This window comes from Lissotriton helveticus, chromosome 11 (assembly GCF_964261635.1).
Source record: "Lissotriton helveticus chromosome 11, aLisHel1.1, whole genome shotgun sequence".
Classification (NCBI taxonomy): Eukaryota; Metazoa; Chordata; class Amphibia; order Caudata; family Salamandridae; genus Lissotriton; species Lissotriton helveticus.
In genome coordinates, this window is record NC_136072.1 from 152,174,661 (window position 1) to 152,187,878 (window position 13,218).

Genomic DNA, 13,218 nt, shown 5'->3' on the forward strand with positions numbered 1-13,218 from the left:
TACACATTCACAAAAGCATCACCACGTTATTCACGAAAGCTGTGTATTACGCATGCGCACCCTTTTCCCACCAAACTTATAACTACGTCAGGTCACGTGAGTGTGACTGACGCAAGCGCAGAAGCAATTTTCCAAGCGGCGGCCATGTTTAGGAACACGGATTAGTTGTATTAGAAATACACATACGCAAGCTTCCTCTACTTCGTTCGAATATAAAATAAAAGATTAGTAAGACGTACAAGTTTATTAGTTGATTACACACGGGCGAGGTTCATGACTCGAGCAAGTCTCAATGCGAAGCTTGCTCTATCATTACTCATTATATAAATGGGGAGAGGATGTAGCCTTACAGTTAGAGCGGTCGACCTCGGACCTAGGGAACTGGGTTCGAGTCTCAGCTACGATGCTCAACATCCTGTTCATCGAAACTGGTGCTCATGTAAAGCGCTCTGATACTCAATGTCTCTGATCTAGTTTGCGCTATATAAAACTCTGGATAAATAAATGCAGCGTTTAGACGTAGGCTCCCAGTAGAGTGGACTAAATCAGTCATCATCCCGGTCTATAAAAAGGGTTCTTGTGATAATCCCCAGTGTTATCGCCCTATCTCATAAATCAATCACCATTTGTAAAGAGCAACACTGTCAGCCCTAGGGGTATCTGGGCTCTGTGTCTCTGTCAAAAAGCCACATTTGAGTCTCTTTCTGAAGACTGCCAGCAAGGGGTCTGTATGGAGTTGGAGGGGAAGGTCGTTCCAGGTCTTGGCTGCGATGTAGGAGAAGGAGCAGCCACCACTGCGGCTGTGACCGATGCAGGGGGTGTGTGCGAGGGCGAGGGAACAGGATCACATGTCTCTAGTGGGTAGGTGGAATTTCAGTCAATGGTTGTTGTAGGCAGGTCCTAGGTTGTGGAGGGCTTTGTAGGCGTGTGTGTGGATCCTAAACTGGCATCTCTTCTGGATGGGGAGCCAGTGGAGGTCTTTCAGGTGAGACCGATGTGGGTTAGTTTGGGGAGGTCCAGGATGAGTCTGGCTGCGGAGTTCTGTATGATCTGGTGTTTTCTGAGGAGCTGGGTGGAGATGCCGGCGTAGAGGGTGTTGCCGAAGTTGAAGTGGCTGGTGATGAGGGCCTGAGTGATGGTCTTTCTGGTGTTGGTTGGGATCCATCTGAAGATTCTGAGGACCATGTGACGTGTGTGGAAGCAGGAGGAGGGAACTGCGTTGAATTGTCATTTCATGGTCAGTTGGCTTTCAATGATGATGCATGGTCAGTCAGTGTGGGTGTAGTTCTGAGTTCTGCAGGCCACTAGATATGGTCCCATGTGGAGGTGTTCTTCCCTAAGATTAGTACTTCAGTTTTGTAAGAGTTGAGTCAGAGGCAGTTGTCTCTCATCCATTTGGCTCTCATCCATTTGGCTACGTTGGTCATGGTGTTGCAGAAGTAGATTTTGGCAATGAGTGCTCCTCTGTGAGTGAGAGGATCAGTTGAGTGTCATTGGCATAAGAGATTATGTTGAGTTTGTGGGATAAGACGACATCTGCATGGGAGGTGGACGAGATTCAGCTGCTTTGTGGAAACCATCCATCAGGTCATCTGTCAAGTTACAAACTATCACGTCAATTGAATCGTATTTATTACTTCATATGTCTAATACTCACTGATTTCTCCTGACTCGTTTTAGATTAAATATGTTACACCATTTGCTGTGTGTGCCAAAGGGTTGGTTAAATGAGGAGGTGAGTGCTCCCTGTCAATGTAACTATTTATCTACACAGGACACACTGCATGTTCTCTTGATTTGTCCATACTATAAGCATCTGTGTAAGCATTTTTTGAAACCTGTATTGACGGACAAGGATTTTAGCCAAGCTAGGCCAGCACTATTATATTTGCAGATGTTAACTGATGCTAATATTTGTTTTAATGTTGCTTGTTTTTAAATGGTGCAGTTAGACTATGAAACACAATGCTTTTAGATTGGTGAAGTGCATTTATTGACCTTTATGTATCTATCTTGTTAAAAATATCCTGTGGTGCTATGCTGTATGCACTTTTTTTATTCTTGCAATTAAATGAATGGAATTTTATATTGTGTTTTTATACTGAATGAATTCTGTATTTTACTGTTTGCTTTTTATGTGTCTTTTATGGCTAGTGTTTGAACCTAATAAAGACATTGAAAAAACTCATGTAGTCTCTCATATCAGGGATTCCATTTGGGTTCCATGTGAAAACACACACTGTAGAAACATGGACGCCTAAAACATAGACTCAAAAAAATCTACTGCCAAAATAACTTGCAGCCTACGGCCTTCTTAAATGTGACATCTTTTTAGTTTGTACCCCCGTGTTTTCAGCCGACTGCAACTGCAAACAGACTTTTTTGCAAACTACAGAAATTAAAATCCTGCTCAGGAAAGAATTGAAATTAAACCTAAAATTAATGTTTGTATTTTGCAGGAATCTGAGAGATGATATTTCTAATATTTGCATCTGGGTGGATAGTTTACTGAGATTTTAGAAACTTGGGGCATATTACCAAGCCCGCGATAAATGCGTTAGCGACTTTTTAAAGTGGCTAACGCATTTTATTTATCACACTTTTACCAATACGTCTCTAACCTGAGTTAGAGACGTATTCTTGATGTCATCTATCGCCCCGCGCTGGAAGCGATAGATAACGCTAATGGGATGCAGGGTGGGCGTTCCCACGTCCAACAACATGTAAAATGTGGTTGGAGGTGTTAACACCCTATTATCAAGGCAGGCGTTGGGAGAAGGAGACCTGCGATAAACTCGTTTATCGCAGGTCTCCCAACGCCTGCTTTGATCAGGTGATAGGCATTGATAACATGGGGGTGTGGATCATAAAGCTGAATCCACCCCCCCATATTATCAAGGCACGCATTAGCGTGTGAAAACAATGCTTGTTTTCATGAGCTAATGTTCCCTATTGCCGACTATCGCCAGATTTAATTTCGCCTACGTGTTGCGCGTTGATAATTACGCGCTATCACGGCGATTAAATCCAGCGATAGCCGGCGATATGGAAATGTGCGATGTGCTTTTATTATTGCACATCTTGTTAATATGCCCACTGGTTCCTCCCATTAAAAAATTGTCCTAGATTCTGTACAATTGTGGCATAAAATATTTTGGGTTAAAAAACAGACCCTGGATGTCGGCTGACTGATGATGGTTTCTTCGGTTTAACCGAGGTTTTAAAACATGATCACCTGCCTTTCATCAATGAGCTGAAAAGACTTTTCAGGACACAAACAAAAGTGTAGTGGCCCAAAGCTTTTCTGGCATCGCTGTTGAATGACTGGGTTGCCGAATGCCAAGGCTTTCTAATCCTGATTCCACCCAGGCCTCTTTCTAACACCACAATACACTTCCTGTCTATTTATCTAACTCTTGCAGATTATTTCCTTGCTTCCTTACTTTATGACTATTTTCGTATAATTCCCTTTATTCCTCTTTCTCCCTGGTATTCCCTTTTCTATTTTACTCTATGTCAAAGCCTGAAAATAGTATACCCCGGTCCCCAAACATGAGTGCAGGTGCCCATCACTTACAACCACCTGAATATAGACCACTACTCCATTTATGGTGCATCTCTTCTGTGCAGTACAAATTACTATATTTAAAGAAACATGTATCTATCAATGTACTGCAATAAGTGTCATCACAGTATAGTAACGGGCTCTTACAATTCAGTTTGTTCAGCTACTACCCAGTACAGTCTCTAGAAGATAAATAAGCACCTCAGGATTTTAGCCAGCTTTGCTACAGTGGGGTGGTTATATTATACAAGCAGTTACAATGCAATGGTTTCGGCATTATTAAAGGTAGAGCTATTGGCATTGCTTATGACAATTTTTTATTTTTTTTATTTTTATATCATAAATAAATAGCATTGTCATTTACATTGCCAATAGCTTAATCGTTAAATAAATGGCTTTTTCATTTACAATGCCAATAGCTTAATCGCTTGCATATGCATGACCTATTGCACTCACTACAACCATCACCCCCAGCACTCGCTAAAACCCTCACAGAATTCCACTCCAGAACTCACTACAACCCTCGCCCTCAGCTCTCACTAAATACCTCACTGGAACACACTCCCACTCCAGAACTCACTACAACCATCACCCCCAGCACTCACAAAAACCCTCACAGAATCCGACTTCCACTCCAGAACTCACTACAACCCTCGCCCCCAGCACTCACTAAATCCCTCACAGAATCAGACTTCCACTCCAGAACTCACTACAACCCTCACTGCAAAACACTCACCCTCCAACACTCACTTAATACCTTACTGGAACACACTCCCACTCCAGAACTCACTACAACCCTCACCCCCAGCCCCTACTAAATCCCTCACAGAATCAGACTTCCACTCCAGAACTCACTACAACCCTCACTGCAACCCATTCACCGTCCAGCACTCCCCTCTGCACTGGCGCACTCACTTCAGCCCTCTCTGTCCCTCCCGACCCTCACTGCACCCTCCGAGCCTTCACTCTGCCTGCTCCTCACACTTAAACTCACTACACACTCCTTCCTCTGCATTAAACCTTTGAATCTCTGTAATTAAAAAAACCAGGCACCCACCATCCTCGGTGCATCAATACAGACCTCAGTTTACCCTGCCCCGCTCTCACTCTCCCATCACTCTCTGCCCCCCCCTGCCCCCCACCCTATCTCTCGCACATGGGCATTTGTTAGGGACGTAGAGGGCGGCAGAAGGGAGCTGCCTGCTCTAATTTACCCATAAGTCCTCTACCGCCCCTTCGGCCTGGTGAAACAGCTGCCTACACCCCTGCCCTGGTGCATTCGTTTTATGATGACACTGGGGGCATCTGACCGGGGCGTAGACCTGTCCAGCCCGAGGGCGCAGTTGGACTGGGGGTTTTACTTAATTTCTCAGCTGCACCCCATGCCCCTCTCACATATTGCATTTACTTTCGGTGCACAGTGGGATTGTGTCTCGCACGTGGAAAGGTTTTATTGCGACTGAAAGTGCCACGTGGCTATTAGCCTCATTGCGGCACCAAAGGAGCGGTTCCGCTGCCTGGCAACACCCTTGCGTTTCAGGGGCAGTGCCAGTCTCCGAAATACTAAAAACATTTGGCCTGTAGTAACCATCATTGTAGAAAGAAAATTAAACAGTTCATCCATCTAGCACGAGGCACCAGTGGAAACAGAGTAAGCGCTCTTTCAGCAGAGCAGATCCTCTCACCTACCCACTCACAACAGTCGCTTACAAACTCCCAAACTTATTCCATGGATTCACTCTCATCCACTCAAACACCCACTTAATCACTCACTCATTTATACTTTCATCACACAGCTCAGTATGTGTTAAGTGTCGTCCTCAGGATCGGTTTGTTGTTAGTATGCCCACCTCTAGATCGAATCAACGCCTGGATAGCCGTAATGGCACAGAGCATTGAGAGGATCAAGCGAGGGGAAAAAGGAAGAAATATAACAAGGAAGGAAAGGAAGGGAACAGCGGGGAGGGAGATCTGGAAGACATAAACAGAGCATATATATCAGACATTGTTTGCACCGGCACTACTAACACATTTTCACAACCACTATGTAGGAGCTCTACCTGTAAAGGAAAGTAATACTCTTGAAGATGTGCAGAGGTATCTGGCAGCTTAGAATTGTTGTGGTGTAACTATAGCAAATACAAAAACATAGAATGGATATAAGTACCATGTACAGTCCTTCATTGGCTTCCTATACCTGGTACCAAAAAGATATGAACCCACCTATGTATCCCCTATGAAGTACTTCACAGGGATAGAGTGTAACTTAACACCTCCAGAACCCCTGTTAAACAAAAGGGTACATACAATAGTTAACACCAAAATCACAATGCATAGACACGCTGCCGCTTCTGCATTACCAATAATGTCAAAGGAAATAAACGTAGAATTCACAAGAACTCCAGATAACCCAGATAATACTTCTTATCTGGATAAGTACTCAATCCAATGTATTTTTATCCAAAGGTAAGTCTTAAAGGTTTAAAGTACAACCAATACACTTGAACCCTTATAGCATCTGAGCTGCTCCGTTGGCCGAAAACGCCAACCGAGCCAAATCCAAGGAGAACAAAAAGAACCCAGAATGTCACAGTAAATGATGTTGCCGATCAGCGCAACAGTAGAACAGAATCATGAAACTCAGCGATCCCGCTGATAAACGCTCTGGTGCCAGGCACCCTTACCCCACCAAACGATAACGAACTCTGAACCTCGGCTCAAGACAAAAAGTCTCTGGCGGAATTCCCGACGCGGACCTCAGCCGCCGGCGTCCTTTTACAGTCCGTCTTGTGATTGCCGAGAACGCAAAGGATCACGGGAACTGTAGTTTCTGCCCAGAGCGTGCCGGGAAATGTAGTTCGTCTGGCTCGCGATCATGACAGTATGGGAGGGGAGCAAGCAGGGGCATTTGAGTCAGTGACTAGAGTAATAGAAACGTTATGCAGCGTTATTCCGGGTACAAGCAGGGAAGAGTACTGCCGAGCCACTGGCTGGGGTAATACTGGCTTTATGATGCTCGGGGTGCAAGCAGAATAGAGTATTGCGGAGTAACTCACTGGGATTAAACGGACTTTGCAGCTCAGGAACGCGTCATGCCTGAATTTACCAAGGGAATACATATTCACGTTATACATAAAAACAAACCCTTCTAAAGAGTAACATAGGAATGTGGATTGCGCAACGTGCTGGTATGAAAAAAAATCTACGATCACAATCTGGTAAATTTGAAGAGTGTGACTGGACTAATCGTACCCCGGGATTTTACTGAAAAGGGGTTTTAAGGCTGCCGTTGCTTTAACCTGAAGCATTAAACCTTTCACTGCACAGTCTGCGTGGACGCGTCTCCGCCGGTGGATCCTCTCTCCTTACAACTCGCAGGGGGGACGGGACTGGCGCGGGGGGACGGGACTGGTGCAGGGGGAAGCGACTGGCGCGGGGGGTTAAAAAATACATTTAAAAAAAGTGAAAACTTACCTGACTGCCCGTGTCCGCGTCAGAGCAGAGGAAGCGGCTCTAGTGTGGGTGGAAAGCGGCAGCATCACCGTACTCGGCGCCGGCTGGGCAACAATGGCGGCCACAAAGCTTACGAAATTTTCGGATTCGGGGGCGTGTTTTGATTTGCTGAGTGACGGACGACGTCACGAGCTAAAGAACAGCAAAACTTACGCCCCCGAATCCGAAAAAGATGGGGCTTGTTTGGAGTGACTCCCTTCTCTTCCAATAGCTGGCTTCCGTTTAGGAAGCCAGCCAATGGAAGAGAACGGAGCACAGAGGCGGGTTTAAACTGCCCTACTACAAACCATAAGATCTCTGGACCGGAAGCTGCGCTTTGCTCAGCTTATAGGTCCCTCGACCTAATAAAGGGGTATAGTGTGTGTTGTGTGTTAGGCACGTGTAAGGCTCGGGTGCCCGGTAGGCATAATCAGGAGTCTTTAGTCCAAACATAGTGACAAACGGCACATATATGAGCATATAAGGTGGTCAAAACATGGTAGAATTCAATTTAAATAATTTACAAAGGGCTGTGCATGTACAAAAAGAGAATTTCAGCATTCACACAGGGAGAAAATGTCTCACTGATGTAAAATGGGGTAAAATATGATGTGCAAATATGGCCCAGCAGACTCGATCAGAATGGGGATGGGAAATTCCAGATCACTTAGCATAAGTGGGATTTTTAATCTCACTGCATTCATAGAAGATTGGGTGGTGAATCGTGAAAGCAGTATTTCAGGACCACCAAACACCGCAGGGTGTGGTCCAAGCACTCCATAAATATATCCAACTGCATCCGCCCGCAGTACTACAAATGCAGTTTGTGTTGGTAGCATCTCAAATACCACATGAATTCAATTACTACTCCTATTATGCATAGGTCCCTTCTTCTCGCAAATGTAAAGCCATTAGGCATTTTCACACACATAGCCTCGACTTGCATACTCTTTAAAAAATGTGGTTTACTCTGTCTGAGGCCTGCCCAATTCACGAATATTCTGAGTATGCATATTGAGGAAATGTTTATTTCCTCTACATGCTGCACTTGGCGGTCACAGACTTGTCATTACAACATCAATGATCCATCTGAACCTAACTTGGTTGGTCTAGTTGCAGCAAATATCTGCAACACAATTAGTTATTCACTTATCAAAAGCAGGGAGGACAAACCTGCAGAACCTTGGGTATTTCTCGGTTGCTTGAAGTGGTTACACACCTCAACAACTGTATGGACTGCATGTCAAAGCTGACCACACTATGTACAAGATAATGAAGAAATGGCATGTAGATCGAAAAAGATCAGCTATTAAATAAATTAGTAGTAAGGCCAGAGGGTGGTAATGGTGACAAATGTGTTATATAGTTCATCTAGACAAATAACACGTTGCCTATTGACTGAGTACCAGTGAAAGCTATTGCATCTTCTTTCTTTCATTATTTCTTTTTGTTCAAGTCCTTATTGATCACCCCATCGGTTTCAGAAGCACACCTTGAATGTGGGACGTGGGTGGGTGGAACATCCAGGTTTAAGAACTAGCAAAGTGAATGGCTTCTGAAGCTGAGCTGTGCCTCTGTCACTATGGCCCACATGCATCATTGTAGGAATTTGCGATTCCTAAATTGCGAAAATTAAGGAATCGCAATTTAGGAATTGCAAATTCCTATGCATCAAGAAATTGCAAAAGTTTTTGCGATTTCTTAATTTTCCTTATTTGCGATTCGGAATCGCTTTACATTGATTCCTATGGGCCTAGAGGCCAATAGGAATCAATGGGAAGGCATTCTCATTTTGCGAATTCGCAATTAAAGAATCACAAAATGAGAATGAAATTTCAAGGGTGCGGGGGGCAAGGATCCCCCCTGCACCCCTGAAATGTCACGTAAGTACATTTTACTCACACACATGTCCCAAGGGCATGTGTGTGTGTAAAATATAAGTTTCAAAAATGCACTTTTGTGCATTTTTGAAACTTTTCGCAAATTACCATGAAGGTTTACTTTATGGTAATTTTTCCCTTCATAATTGCGAATTCGCAATTTAAAAAAAATCATGCATAGTATTTAAGAAATCGCTAAATTTGCGATTTCTTAAATGCTATCGCAATTCCAGAAATCGCAAAAAATTGCGATTTCCTAAATTGCGAAAAATGAAAAAAAAACTGATGCATCCCAAAAAAGGTTTTTGTATTCGCAAACGGCCAAATTTTGCAATTCGCTCCGTTTGCGAATGCAAAAATGCTTGATGCATGTGGCCCTATGTCCACTATCAGTACCTTGTTCCTTGCACTGCACCTGATGAGCTCTGCTGTGAATTCTGAGGCTGGGTAAGTGCAGGCAGACTCTACTCGTGTTATATGTCTATTGGTGGCTCCTAGGGTCTCCTTCAAGGTTCATGCCAGGCTAAACTCTTCCTTCTTCTCAATAAGAGGGGAAACACAATGAGCTGTCTACCCCTCCTCTGCATGTGAATGTGTGAGGCAGAAGAGAACTGAATTAAAAAGGCAGCATTCTGAGATTACACAATGGAAGCAGGGGAGGGAAACACGGCCCATCGGCTGCTCTGGGTAAGTAAGTCAGATAATGATATCTATGGAAATTAAATCTGGATACAAAGAGAGAAGAAAGTGAATGGATTAAACAAAACAAAATAAGGCAATATGTATGTCTCAGTTTGTATGTCAAAGTCTGCATCTGCTTGCATCTAATCCCTGAACCTGGGCCACAACTAGTAGGCCAGAGCTGAGGGTTTGTTTGCCCTCAGTTTTCTGTAATTTGCACTAAGGTGATCCTGGTGTAAGGGCAGTCCCCTGTGTACTTGGGCTCATGTCAATTAACCTGCACAGCACAACTACTCATGTGGGGGGGCACAGGTGCACACAAGGGGGTGGTGGTTCAAAAGTTCCGAAAAATGTGCTAGTAACCTCTGCCTGATCCACAAAAGATTTTACCAGCCGCAGTTCCACCTGATAACCTTGAACCTGGTTTTCCTCTTGGGTGCAGGAACACGGGCACACGTGTGATCAGGTGGCGCGTTAACCCACTCAGCGTGACCTAGAATCAGGTCCTAAATGTTGTGTAGGCTATTTGTAATGTGAGCAATCAGAAGCATGATATTTATAGTGGGGGGGGGCTGTAATTTCTGGGGGCTTCACATTCTTCAAACACTTGTTCAAAGCAACGTGTACATTTTTTTAATTACTCAGTTAAAAGACACTGCACTGGCTGAACAAGAGCACATGTGATTCTTACCTCAATGTTCCATATTTTCACCCATCCATCCAGGTCGGCTGTAATGAGGTATTGGTTTCTTTTATCAATCGTCATAATAATGGACCCCATATTACTGTGTGCTGAAAATTCTGCCATCAGTTGGCAGTTGAAGATATTCCAAAACCTCACATAACCCGAGCCTCCACAAGACACTAGGTTTGCACCTCCTGTAAATAAAAAACAAAAAAATGTTTAGGAGGACAGCTGATGTATTCAGATTTTCAACACTGTAATGTATGAGGAAACTTATTAACATTTTATTTGAATATATACAGGGAAACCATAGATCTTTTGTGAAGTTGTCACTAGACAGAGATTTAATGAGGTGTTTATCCTATGTTATTAAAGATTTTAAGAGCGCCTAGTTCATGCTGAGTAAAACAGAGAGATGCTTTTGCTCTAATTGCACACATTACCACATACTTAACAAATTCTGAATCTTCGCACAGTGTAATAAATGCTTGTCCACTTACCATTTTAAATCATTACCTATTAAACCAGCGTGCCATGCTGAATCACTGTGTGCACCTTCTGTTATGTGAAAAATAATCTGCAGGCCATAGTGGGAGACCAGTGTGATTTACATTGTATAGTGTATGTGAAAGGATTGGCTGTAGGGTTTAAAACCATCCTTTGGTAGCTCCATCTCACCAGGGAAATGCCCAGTAGGATAAATGGCAAATATGGCCCTGGCTGTAGGCTATTGATACTCATATCACCAATACAGATGATATTCTGCATCGCAGTAGAGAAGGTTGCTGTGACCTGCTTGTTTTTGATCTCCAAGACTAGACATGTAAACAGGGCGTTAACTCCCTCATTCCCTCCTTCATATGAGTACTTGCTTATTGCGGAAGGTGATCGACCTTACAAGACAGACGAGCCTGTCGTCACCTTTAGTCCATAAGCCTGTTTCCACGCCCCTTATCATTCCTGAACCCTTCCTCTTAATAAGTAGGGACCTGAAAAGTGAATTCCACCTCCACCCCATCCTGTTTGTTGGTTTTAATTCATGAGACAGTTGGGTCCTGACTTACCCAGGGCTTTATTGTCAGGTGATAATATGGGGAGACCTCCCGGTTACGTTGCTAACCACGAGTAGCCGTACTATAAACCTAGGTCCGGGAGACCTCCCGTTATGTTGCTAACCATGAGTAGCCTTACTATAAGCCTATTGTGGCTGAGGGGTACCTTGTGGCAAGAGAGAGGTGGGAACTTATCTCCTCGATAAGAGGGAGATGGTGTATTAATCACCCATCATTTCCGTGACAAAATATGGACATGGCCAGTATAGCCATCTGATTGATTTATTTTATTTTTATTGTTGCAAGCAGAGTGACTCGAACTTTTGTTGGTCCTGATGAATGCCTAAGAACTCCTGCTGGAGTCTAACACAGGCAGAAACATGTTGACCGCTATGGGGGTATATTTTCTCTGAACCCCCAGTTTTCCTAGTTTTTAACCCTATCCAAGGGTACTACCGAATAATGTTATTGGGCCCCAGAGGTAGTTTTAATCTTATCACTGATTTTGTTTTTGCACTCTGCCCCTCACTCACCCATCTGCTTAGTGTTATCCCCCGCTCTAAAACACCTCAGCTCCTCTCCACCCACCCGCTTCTTTGGTGGAGAGTTGTAGCCCACATCTGGGACATTGCGGGCCAGATGTGAGGAGGGAGCCCAATCATGAAGTATGTCACCTTCCGGTGAGTGAGGGTTCTCGTCCTTATAAAGGATCACTTTCTGCTTTCTTTGTTTTTCTTTCAATACATAACCTCCGGTTTACGAGAAACTTATTTTTTGTGAGTTTCAAAAAGGAAAACACCCCTAGTCTACTAGTTAGAGGTACACCGGCAATTACTGCATCGTCAGCTATCTGCAGCATTTTCGTACTTTATGTTGGCTTCTCACCACCTGCTGTTGGATGGTGAGGATTCCATCAGTTAATTCTACTAGTTTCAGCTGTAGCTTGCCGCTCAGGTACTTTTCTACCTAATGTAATGCCAAATATGGGTATGCTGTTACTGTACAAATCATATTATTGCACATATAGTTGCATCCCCAAACTTTAAATATGTATATGCAGTAATTGCTAAAAGCAATTCCTTTGTGCAGAGTTTCTGAATTATTACAATAGTTGGAAGGGGACTAATGGAGTTACAGTCAGACGACGCAGTCTCGGGGTTTGTAGAGTGTATAAAACTCCACGCCAATAAAACATCTCCCTCATTTAGCCTTGTAGAAGGCAGAAGGTACTTTCAGCCACATTAACCAACCACAGTGCTATGGGATATAAATACCTTGGGCTCCAGCAAGAGAAAATCGCTTCCAACTGCAGAGTCTGGTAAACTACTTTTAATGGGGAAGTTCCTACTTAGTCTAATCTTGATTAATGTTTAATTGTAGCAGCCATTTAGGCTTGTGTTATTTTTTCACAGTGGAAAGAAACAGACAGGAACCATTCGGAGAGGCGTTAAAAGAACTCTGTGTGAAACAAAGACATTATGTTTTTACGTGGCATTCGTTGTGCATCTGCTTGTTTTTGTTTGTTTCAACCACATTGCTTCTAAATATTGCAAATACAATACTCTGTACATTTTAGTCCAAAGTAGTTAGTTGCACAGATGTTTTTTGGGAAGTATTTAAGTCTTGTGCTTTCTGTGGGAGGCTTTTATCATGCATAACAATATACCAACAATAGAGCAAGGGTTTTTGGAAAACGTGTCTAGTAGATTTTTAAATAATTTTAGGAGCCAGGCGCTAGATTACATAAACCGATCAGGTGGTGGAACTGTGCAACAAGATGCTATTAAGCACCATTTAATATACAAAAACGAGTGAGCTACTTTGGGAGTACATAAACGACAACATTGATTTTTGCTGCTGCAA

General features: G+C 43.5%; 1 protein-coding gene across 1 annotated transcript in view; it reads right to left on the reverse strand.

Annotated features, from left to right (window-relative positions):
- The window catches only part of WDR49 (WD repeat domain 49), a 676,266-nt gene that overhangs the window by 157,616 nt on the left and 505,432 nt on the right, over positions 1-13,218 (reverse strand). Inside the window, exon 14 of the mRNA XM_078668100.1 lies at positions 10,310-10,497. Within this exon, the coding sequence (XP_078524226.1) occupies positions 10,310-10,497 (188 nt within the window). The remainder of the gene's footprint in view (positions 1-10,309; positions 10,498-13,218) is intronic.